Genomic DNA, 12,057 nt, shown 5'->3' on the forward strand with positions numbered 1-12,057 from the left:
CCCAAAAAAAAAATAATAATATTGTAAAGTGGTTATCCCACTGGCTATAAGGTGAATGCACAAATTTGTAAGTCGCTTTGGATAAGAGCGTCTGCTAAATGACGTAAATGTAAATGTAAATGTTTCCATGTGTTTGATGCCATTCCATTTGCTCCATTCCAGCCCTTATTATGAGCCGTTCTCCACTCAGCAGCCTCCATGTCAATACATCTAACTGATATTTATGAATTCACAACTGTTAAATTCCCACCTCCCACTTGGTTACAAACGCAGCATAAATCACGATTACATATTTTAAACATGACAATTTCCACGCACAGAATATTTGTTTTATTATCTTTATATTTTAAATATACATTTTAGATTATTTATTCAATATATAAATGCTGATCATACTAGTTTTATGACTGGCAAAATAATTTCTGAATCAAAACGATACCACACCTTCTTCAAGAACGGAGTAGTTCCTGCGTAGTGTAAAGGTGGTCGATCAGGTATACGCATCCTTTCTGGAACGCACTTTCACCCCTAGTGCATGAAGCTTGCTAGTACCTGCTCCTCCAAACTCAGTCAAAGACAGTGGTGCAAGTTAATGGTAATGTTAGACAAGGATAACACATTTATTTTCAACAGTAATACATATTTAGAGTTGAGTACAATATGTCATCATTTACTGCAAACAAACAAAATGTCCGCATGGCGTTAACCGGCCTTTACCGCGGCTACCACTTACTAGAACAGAATGTTTGTGAAATGTAGAATCAGTGGAGGAGTGCTACATGATATAAAGGTTTTTGTATTATTTAAGGTACACATTTCACAATAAATTCTAGACAAAAAAATTGACAATACACAGGCTACTAAATATCCGATCAGAATATAGAGAAGGAGAATAATAACATTAACTGTATATAATAATAATATGCCATTTAGCAGACGCTTTTATCCAAAGCGACTTACAGTCAGGTGTGCATACATTTTTACGTATGGGTGGTCCAGGGGATCGAACCCACTACCCTGGCATTACAAGCACCATGCTCTACCAATTGAGCTACAGAGGACCAGATCAGATGATATTTCACAAAGTCATAATTCTGTTTTTTCCTTCCCCCTTTTCTTCTCACAGCTCTCCATCTCCTTCTCTTCCTTGAAGTCTTCTCCGCCTGGCTGCCTTTTCCAACTCAGTTTGGCATCTTGAGACATCTCCTTCTCCATCATTTTATACCTGGATCTGCTGTAAGATTGGATATGCTGTATCCTCCAACACAACCGGATCAGTCATGGTCACAGAGGAGTCTGGTGTCAGCTTCACTCGGACTACTTATCTCTTCACACGGAGGGCACCATGGCAGAAGAAATGGTACGTCATTTCACATCTCTCAACTTCCTATTCCCATTTGTCTGTAGAAGACACCACACATTTGTGGGTCACATTGTATTGAGGTTGTCCTTGCTTCCAGTTTTTGAATGAGTAGGCACTCTGCTCTGACCACTTGAAGGAGTCTCTGTGTTACGGATCCCCCCGGTACTGCTACTAATTCCGTTCACCAGTTCCGGAGGTCTACGTCATCGGCCTTCTAGGTGTCACCGACATGGATCATTACCACCAACCCCGGACTGTCTTGTCTCATTACGCACACCTTGTTCCCGTTCCCACTGATTAGTATGTGTATATATGGGCCCTCTGTTCCCCATTGTCCTTGTCCATTATTGTCCCATGTCCGTTGGTCTCGTGAGTACCATGTATTGTGCTCTTGTTGTTTACGGGTCTCGTCCTGTGTATTGTATAGAGGTTACACCTCGCTCTTTGTTTGGGTTACATCCCTTTGATATGTATATACGTGTTTGTGTTGGGTGGAGTAAATAAACCCCTAATACATATTCCTGCGCCTGTCTTCAAATCATTATACAACGTGACACTCATTCTGGTTCAGGGCGCTGGCCAGGTCTGTGTAGTGCTGTTGACAGTACTTCTGATAATCTTCCCAAGTAAATGCTAAGTCCACAGCAACATATGGGGAATTTATCTCTGAAATGAGAGACAAATTTCACATCACCAATAGTTACTGTACGTCACGCTCTGGTTCCGGGACTTGGTATTTTAGCCAGAGTGTGTTAAGTTTTGTTGTGTTTGGGTTGGTTGGGTGGTTATTGGTTGTTTCTGTGTTTGGTTGAGTGACTCCCAATCAGTGGTAACGAGTGTCAGCTGTCGGCTCGTTATCTCTGATTGGGAGCCATATTTAAACTGTCATTGTTCACCTTGGGGTTGTGGGTTTTTGTTCATTGTTCAGTAGTTGTCACTGAGGACTTCACGATCGTGGTTTGTTTTGTATTCTCGTGTTGAATTATTAAAGTCAAGATGTTCACTCCCAACGCTGCGCCTTGGTCCTCTCTGTTCGACGAGCGTGACAGAAGAAACCACCTTAACCAGACCAAGCAGCGTGTTCAGGAGCCATCGCTGGCAGATCTCCGTGGCAACCTCGACTGGATCAAGCAGCGGGACGAGGAGAGAGGATGGACGTGGGAGGAGATGATTGCGAGTCTGGCAAGAGGGAGGAGAGACCCCCAGGAAATTTTTAGGGGGGGGCTCACGACGTCGGGCCAGCAGGTGTACGGGTTAGAGCGGTGCAAAGCGTTGGCAGAGAAGGCCGCCAGGTTATGGGGGCCACTGGGCACAGAGGAGAGGGAAAGTGTGGAGGCACGGCGAGAGGTACTGGGGTGTGTTACCAGTCCGGTCCGGCCCGTTCCTGATCCCCGTGTAGGGCCAGGGGTGTGTGTCCCCAGTGCGGTTCTGTCTGTTCCTGTTCCTCGCATTGAACCTACGGTGCGCGTCGCCAGCCCGACTCGGCCTGTTCCTGCTCCCCGCACCAAGTCTGTGGTGCGTTTCGCCAGCCCAGCCCGGCCTGTTCCTGCTCCCCGCACCAAGTCTGTGGTGCGTTTCGCCAGCCCAGCCCGGCCTGTCCCTGCTCTACGCACCAAGCCTACGGGGTGCGTCGCCAGCCCAGCCCGGCCTGTTCCTGCGCCCCGCACCAAGTCTGTGGTGCGTTTCGCCAGCCCAGCCCGGCCTGTCCCTGCTCTACGCACCAAGCCTACGGGGTGCGTCGCCAGCCCAGCCCGGTCTGTTCCTGCGCCCCGCACCAAGTCTGTGGTGCGTTTCGCCAGCCCAGCCCGGCCTGTCCCTGCTCTACGCACCAAGCCTACGGGGTGCGTCGCCAGCCCAGCCCGGCCTGTCTCTGCTCTACGCACCAAGACTACGGTGTGCGTCGCCGGCCCAACCCGGACTGTTCCTGCCACTCGCACCAGGCTAAGGGGGCGAGTCGTCAACCTGGTTCAGCCTATTCCTGCTACTCGCACCAAGCCAGGGAGGCGAGTCGTCAACCTGAGGAGGTCCGTTCCGGCTCCACGCACCAAGCCGAGGGTGCGTATCGTCGGCCAGGTCCGGTCCGTTCCTGTCTCACGCGCCAAGCATGGGGTGCGCGTCATCAGTTTGGATCCAGCCAGCTGGGTTGGATCGGACCGGGGCCATTACGGGGGGAGTTATGTAGGGTGGTGGTCAAGCCCGGAGCCGGAGCCGCCTCCGAGGAGCAACACCCACCCAGCCCTCCCCTATTTGGGTTTTTGAGGCGCGGTCGCAGTCCGCGCCTTTAGGGGGGGGTACTGTCACGCTCTGGTTCCGGGACTTGGTATTTTAGCCAGAGTGTGTTAAGTTTTGTTGTGTTTGGGTTGGTTGGGTGGTTATTGGTTGTTTCTGTGTTTGGTTGAGTGACTCCCAATCAGTGGTAACGAGTGTCAGCTGTCGGCTCGTTATCTCTGATTGGGAGCCATATTTAAACTGTCATTGTTCACCTTGGGGTTGTGGGTTTTTGTTCATTGTTCAGTAGTTGTCACTGAGGACTTCACGATCGTGGTTTGTTTTGTATTCTCGTGTTGAATTATTAAAGTCAAGATGTTCACTCCCAACGCTGCGCTTTGGTCATACTTCTTAGGCGATCGTGACACTGTAAATACAAGAACTACTGTGAATGGATATGTGGGTTAGTGTTTTAGTGGTTGGGGAAGTCAAGACATGTATTGATAAAAACAAAAATACATTATGGCCTAGATTCAATCCGTATCGTGGAAGATTCGCACTATAGTGAAATTTAAAGGCAATATTCCCGCATTCGCAGAGACTGCGTTCACGTTAACCGCTCCATATGTCGGTTCAATCGGAAATTACATTAACATTTTAATTGCACTATAACGCAGTTTTTACAATCTGTAGCGTACCATCTTCCAGTCGTCCAGTGCATTTGTGCACAATGGTGTTCTGGGTTGTCATCCCCCCAGTTGCTGAATCCAGTCCCCCCCTCCCCGTCTAGACATTCCCCTGAATGTGACCAATACCACCTGACAGAATCCTCCTTCTGCAGCCCTATCCAGACTGATCCGCTATAACCTGTGCCTACTGAGTCACTCAGCCTGGTTGAGTCCTCTATGCTGTCTATGGTGGCCAGGTAGGTGTACCTCTTCTGCAGTAACTCTGGGCTTCACAACTACGCACACACAAATGTACAGACAGACTGACAGATGGACGGATGAACAGACGGACAGATGGACAGACAAAAAGATTGTGCCACTGACCTGAGAGGGGCAAGACGAAAAATGTCCTCCCCTCCATATCTGTTATAGAGTTAGTTGTAAAACAAGGACTAATAAGATCGATAATCAAACTCCTTTGTCCTTTACGTAACACACTATATAATTCCTCCCTTTTCAACATTGAACGTTCAAATGTCAGTTATTACATTCTAAGATAGTGCCAGTGACAATGGATTGATATTGATTTTTACAGCATTTGTCATTATGATTATGATTATTTTCAAAGTTTGATTCTTTAATATGTCAGGTTTCTTTTGAATACCTTAATATAACCGAGTCAAGATAGCATACCAGTCTTATTAATAAAAGGGAATACTGCTTACCTACAAAGAGAATGGCTGAGGTTCCAGATCCAAAGCTTTTCCGTCACAGCACTAGCGCACCTGATTCAACCAGTTAAATGCTTCAAATATATTTTTTAAAATATGAATCAGGTATGCTAATGCTGGGCTGGAACAGGAGGCTGAAAAGATTAGGCATGGGCCCTCAGATCCTCCAAAAGTTCTACAGCTGCACCGTTGAGAGCATCTTGAATGGCTGCATCATCGCTTGGTACGGCCATTGCACTACACTCGACCGCAAAGCTACATTCACACTACACTGACACTCTCACACAAACCCATACACTATATACATACGCACACACACACACATATCGACACCACGCACACACACACACACACACACACATACACACACACGCACACACACGCACACACTCATCATATGCTGCTGGTACTCTGTTCTTTATTTTACTGTTACTATTATCTATCCTGATGCCTAGTCACTTTACCCCTGCCTTTATATACATATCTACCTCAAATACCTTGCACCCCTGCACATTGATATGGTACTGGTACCCTGTGTATATAGCCAAGGTATCATTACTCATTGTGTATTTATTCCTCGTATATAGCTAAATTGTTGTGTATTTTATTCCAACGTGTTATTTATTTATTTTTTCTTATTTTTAACTCTGCATCGTTGGGAAGGGCTCATAATTAAGCATTTCACGGTAAAGTCTACAACTGTTGTAAAGTTGTGGTATATGAACATGCTATATGTTGATCTAGAAAATGCACTCTCGATCTCAAGTTCAAGTTGACTAGGAGCCTATGCAAAACAACATGGAAACTTCCTTTGGGACATGTACACAATATGCTTTGTTTGTATAAAGCCAGACGTCAGTGGAAATGTCCTTAACTACCCAACTCCATCCACCTTTTAGAAGTTGCTATGCTTTGTTTTTGCAGGAAAAGTACATTTACATTTAGCAGACGCTCTAGAGAATCTTTCAGGTCTTTGATAGGTATACAAAACTGTCTTTGATGCTTTTGTCATGATTTACGTCATTTAGCAGACGCTCTTATCCAGAGTGACTTACAGGAGCAATTAGGGTTAAGTGCCTTGCTCAAGGGCACATTGACAGATTTTTCACCTAGTCGGCTTGGGGATTAGAACCAACGACCTTTCGGTTACTGGCACAACGCTCTTAACCACTAAGCTACCTGCCACTAACTGCATTGTGTTGCCTACACAACAGTTATAGTCACCCATACCGTGTGGGTATGTGTGTATTACGCAGCAATAAGCAAGTAAGAAAGTGTGCGTACATGAATGTGTGTGTGTGCGTGCGTGTGTGTTATGAAAGGTTTCACTTCGGGCCCCTGGGTCCATAGCAGACCCTAGAAGATGCTTTAGCCTATACAATTCCTTCCTCCTGTGCTTCAGGCAGCAAATAATACAAACTCTACACTCTATTCAGAGGGGACAGTTGTTTCCACAAAATGTACAATACATTAGGAAAATGAACCTGAATAATAATGGTAGGATAGCTACTCTGGTCTGACATCACAGCTCAGTTATTCTCATTTGATTTTCATTCCAAACTCTTTCCATGTAACATACATAGAAAACAGGAGGCCTGTACAGGGTGTTGAATGAATTGAGGGGGAGAGAGAGAGAGTGAGATGGATAGATTGTGCGATAAAGGTCAACGGCTGTTCAATTCACTCCATCAGTTAGCTGTCAAACTGCATTAGACTAGGTAGCAGACCTAGGTAGCAGTGCATTCAATGGTGCTGTGTATACTTGTTCCTGCAGGTGGCACAAGTGTCTGAGGGAAGTGCTCCTGTGCATTCTCATTCATATCTACAGTATGAGCGTTTGTACAGAGCACAAAGTATGAGATACATTTTCAATATTTGTTAATGATGTAGTGTTGGGATGTGAACATACTCAAATATAGTACTGTCTGGTGTGTAGATAACGCCAGATAGTGATGTTTTGCTTTCAGTGTATGTATGAATCAATGTTTTTTTATTCTTGTGTGCAGTGAGAGATCTTAGTAAGAACATGAGAGAGGAAGAGAAATAGGGTGTGAGTGAGGAGGAGCAAGAAAGAGAGAAAAGGGGGAGGAGAAAGAGGGAGATCGAGAGGGATGCGGGAGGTAGACAGACCATTGAGGGCATGGATATTTTATGACCTTTGGCTCAACGCTCAGGGAGCAGAATTAGGCTGTAGAGAGGAGAGAGAGAGACAGAGAGAGGGAGGGAGGGAGAGAGATCCAATTCTACAGTAGGCAAAGAAACTGGATAATTTGAAGACTCTCAGTTGAATTTACACAAAGGGATGTCACAGCCTGGTGAAAGGGTGATATTGTTGCATGCCTCTGAGACCATGTGTAAGTGAATATCTATGGCAACAGTAACGACACATCGCCGTCAAGGCCTTCTGTCGATCCCACTGAGAAGTCTTCTAAGAGTGGAAGGAAACAAGGCTGGTTTTCTCTCCAGAGGATGACGATGCTGTGGTGCATGTTGATGCTGTTGCTGAATTTCCTTTTACATTATTTTGCCTCCCAGTTGTCACTGCATGTTCCCTTATCTTCCTTGCTCTCTCCACCTGTACCCTCATCTCTGAGCATCAGTTGATCAGTGTGTGTGTGATCTGAGCGTATGTGTGTGTTTTTGTGTGTGCGGTCACAGTGTGTGTGTGTGTACACAGTATCTGAGTTTGTGTGTGTTCAGTATCTGAATTAGTATGTGTGTGCACAGTATCTGAGTGTGTGTGTGTGTGTGTGTGCATACGGAGCAGCAAGGGGAACTGCCCCTCCCTACCTTCTAGCTATGCTCAAACCCTACACCCCAACCCGAGCACACCATTCTGCCACCTTTGGTCCCTTGGCCCTCCAACCCGGGGAGGTCAGCTTCCGGTCAAAGCTCTTCTCTGTCCTAGCACCCCAATGGTGGAACGAGCACCACTTTTCTTGCGCAAACTCTCGCCCTTGTCTTTCCTTACTAGCACTGACTTTGCTGATAGCTACTTAATTGAGGAAACATTTGACTTACTATGACTGTGATATGTGGTTGTCTCACCTAGCTGCCCTACGATGAATGCACTAACTGTAAGTCGCTATGGATAAGAGCTTCTGCTAAATGACTAAAACGTAAAAATGTAAATATGCGTGCGTGTGAGTTCACCGTCCAAGTGTGTGTGCAGTGTGTGTGTACGTAGTATCTCTGTCTGTGTGTGCTGTGTATTTGTGAATGCAGGCGGAGCCCTCTGCTCCAGTGGGGTTGAGGAGCCTGCCTGTCTCACACTGCGGTTATTGTTCGGGGGACAAGAGCACAATGATGCAATGAGCATCCCTCAAAAAACCTGGCATTTGGAATGACGTGCCACCCACCGTCTCGTGACAGTTAGGGGGGAAATAAAAATAACCTGGCTGGAGGACAATTGGTGCTGCGTCATTTTTATATGGTGTGTAAAGTGGCTTCACAAGTGCCTTCTTCACTGTGGTTTCAAATAGATGATCTCTATAGGAAAAAAGACCATTACTTGGGTGTTTCATGTATTTTGCAGTATGTTTGAAGCACTCTGATTGGCTTATATTTGTTTTTGAGTGTGTTTTCGTTTGCACATTGACTGTTTGAGCATTTCATCTCATGGCCACAGGCAACAAAGAAGTTGCAGACTCCACCTTGAATGGACAAAGGTTCTGTTTAAAGGGAGACACATACCTGCAGCCATCTCAAGAAACAAATACTTTTAATAAACAAAACAATACAAAGAAATAAGATAAAACAAGTTCAACATTTCAAACAAAACAAATATAACACTGAACAGTACAGTACTAGCTATAGCACAAAGGCATAAAAAACAAACAATATTTTTCCTCCCAAACCTTCACAGATTTTCTTAAAAACGTCAAGAAGCAAACACAGACATTGTATAAAAGCATCATACAGTTGAGCAGCCATCCATATCAGAGTATAATTTACAAACTTACTGAAGGATAAATACTTTCGGACCTATTCCTAACTTGAGACGCACACTTACCATCACATCAGTGCATGATTTACATGAAATTCCAAGTTAGTGCAATTCCGAAGTTAGGACTGTGCTCTTTATAAGCGATAAATAACAGTAGAATGAGGTGGGGGGTGAAAGCAGTCCATAAATTCATGGGGAAATCACAAATCATCTATATATGTAATGTATAGTATACCTTATGATAGCTAACGTCCAAATCTGCGTTGGTCTCTTCCTTGTGGTGAATTCTAAAGTACAGCCAAGATAATCTCTGTCAGCAGATATGGCTACATCGGGGCTTGACTGGAAGAACATGGCACCCTATTCACTATGTAGGGAATAGGGTGCCATTTGAGATGCAACCATAATAGACAGCTGTCCTTCATTTCAGCCTCCAGAAGAAGGCAGAGGCTAGCGTGATGTAGCATGTAGCATCAGTAGGGTGCAAACTTCTGTCTGTCGGGTTTCTTGATGCAGTTGGCCGAGGAGATTTTGGCAGTGTAGGCCGCCAGGGTGGCGTGGGAGGGGGCTGCGGTGACAGCGACCTGGGGGGCGGGGCTAGAGAGAGTCAGGAAGGGGACAGACTTGACCCCTAGCAGACTGGAGAAGGGCAGGGCGCCGTAGGGGTGGCCTATGACGGGGGTGGGGGAGAGGGCACCCATGGCTGCCAGGGTGGAGGCGGAGTGGGGGGAGGCCGGGGAAGCGGGCTGTGTGAAGGCCATATTGAGGTCAGCCATGTTGGGGGCGGCCATGGACGCTGCCTGGGCCGTGGATTTAGCTGTCTCTAAACTATGGAGAGAGAAGAGTGGCTTACAATACAATACAGTACAATGCAATACAATACAGGTGTATGAATTATCTAAGGGGTTATTACCAGAACAAGAACACAATGACCTCATTACTGCCTATCACCAAGTTATTTAACCTTTAACCTGGACTGTTATGGAAACAGAATTCCCTCTCCCTGCCGAATCCCCTCTTGGTTAGCCTGGATCGCATTGGCCAATGGCCTTACCAGGAGGTGATGAGGTACTGGGCCAGGTTGATGCTGATTGGTGTGCCAGTGATGGTGACGTGCCGGTCACTGGTTCCGTCCAGCTGGCTCCCGATCTTTATCTGAGCCCCCGACACCTGCCTGATCTCATTGATCTTAGTGCCCTGCCGGCCGATGATCGAGCCTATCAGCTGCAAGAGATAGAACAATAGATGGATGGATGGATGGAGGGGTGGAGGGGTGGATGGATGGACAGCTATATCCAGTGGATATCTATTTACGCAGAGATTTGAATCACAAGATTGCGTTCAGATTGCCTAAGAGTTATTTTTTACATTGACATTGTTTTGGGAGTTGTTTCAAGAGTCTCAATATTGCAATACATCAAACAAAGCTAATGTAGGCTATATGATAGTGGTGTTGATGATGGTAACTACTAATAATTATTACAAATGCTAACAATAATTGCGAAAGCTGGTGTTGAAAATGTTATTGTTGGTCTTCTACAGTCTGTGTATGAAATGCACTCCTCTCTAAACATTGTGATCACATTGTTTGTATGCAATGGCCCTGTCATCTATCACGCATGTCAAATACACTGTTTTTCCAACCTCTTCCTTAATTGCAGTGCTCCGTGCCCTGGTAAAACAGACAGGGTAGAGAGAGTCTGCATATTTGCCTCTTATTAATCTGAGTAGCTAAAAGGTTATTGATTTCCATTGCCGTGGCAACTTCCCAAACAAATCACTTCCCAAACACGACCAAGAAGAGAAGCATCTCTTGGCTAATGGAAAACGTATTAGGAACATAATTCAAAACATGATCTACAATCCGGACAGTTTGTGTTGTCTCTTTTTGCTGACATTAGTTAATAAGATGCTAACATGAGTTCATATGGCGTCTTAGAAGATGTTAGGTTTCTGTTTCTTGCCGTTAGCGAACAATACATGCTTAGCAGGGCCAAGGCCGGAGGATCATGCTAGGCCTAAGGATCAGAGTCTAGGCCAAGGGTCTAAGCCTGAGTGCAGGGTGTCAGGCCACAGAGGCAAGGCTATGCTGTCAGATATACGGTGAGAGGCCTTGACAGTGATGGAGTACCTCCAGTATGTGTGTGTTGGCAGCTTAATAATGGATGACTGATAGTGGCCCCTGCGCCACACACACACACACACACACACACACGTACACTGTTCTCCTGCTCCTGTCCTTCTCTCTGTATTTTACATTCCTTTGCTAAGTCACAGTCCTGTTTCGCAGCATCTGATTGGTCACACAGCGTCCTGGTTGGTCTCCCTGGCTATTCTTGGCACAGCAGATTATTCTGGGAGCAGCTAGCTAGGCACTGGCACAGCCCAGCCAGGCTAAAGAGCAGCCCAGGGAGACAATGAGCACCACTAGCACAGACCTGGGATCAGCGATTTGACCAGTACTCTCCCCTGCTGGGAGGGAGAATCAGTACCTCAGAACAATCCATTCATTCTGAGCAAACCTGAACCAATTCATCCTGATGCTTATAATACATTGATTGTTATAAACAAAGTTCATTGTTAGTATAGGAACACTCCTGTTTAGACCGTTGTAATCCCCAAACAATGTTGAGTAGAAGGCTCGTTTTGAATGTCTGAAGGGCCAATTTCAGAGGTATGTGTAGGAGCTCTAGGGGCTTCCTGATTTAGTGTAGAGCCAGGTAAATACCATGCAGCAAATAGAACATTGTGTACACTGGTGATTACCAGTGCTAAGCAGGGCATACACAGTACAGGAACACTGCATGCCTCACCTCAACTGTATCACCTCAGCTGCTACTGTGTAACTGGCCTGTATTTTCTGAGAATTCCTGCTGAAGTAGTAATTTGGAAAATGACACAGGAAGAAGGATGTAGTGGGCGAGTCACCATTTTTATCCAGGCTAAATCTTCCCTAGGTAGAAGTACAGTATATTGCTGACTGTGTCTAAGCTCTTCCTCAATGCCTCTCTCTCTGTACCCTAATGGTGCATCTCAATAGTATATGTGGCCTCTTTTCCTCATCTCCTTTTCTTCAGCTGCAGTCTTATGGAAGGGCAGGACAGGGGAAAGCAAATAACTGGTATGTGCACATATTGCTTT

At 45.7% G+C, this 12,057-nt stretch overlaps 1 protein-coding gene across 2 annotated transcripts in view; it reads right to left on the reverse strand.

The window, feature by feature from the left end:
• Positions 1-8,674: 8,674 nt before the first annotated feature.
• The window catches only part of LOC121538609 (poly(rC)-binding protein 4-like), a 40,976-nt gene continuing 37,593 nt past the window's right edge, over positions 8,675-12,057 (reverse strand). For both annotated transcript variants that reach the window (XM_045207253.1, XM_045207252.1), the window contains exons 13-14: positions 9,971-10,140; positions 8,675-9,744 (exon numbers count right to left, since the gene is read on the reverse strand). In XM_045207253.1, coding sequence (XP_045063188.1) covers positions 9,390-9,744; positions 9,971-10,140 — 525 coding nt within the window. In that variant the 3' untranslated portion in view covers positions 8,675-9,389. The remainder of the gene's footprint in view (positions 9,745-9,970; positions 10,141-12,057) is intronic.

The sequence above is a fragment of the Coregonus clupeaformis genome, chromosome 24 (assembly GCF_020615455.1).
Source record: "Coregonus clupeaformis isolate EN_2021a chromosome 24, ASM2061545v1, whole genome shotgun sequence".
In the NCBI taxonomy this organism is placed as follows: Eukaryota; Metazoa; Chordata; class Actinopteri; order Salmoniformes; family Salmonidae; genus Coregonus; species Coregonus clupeaformis.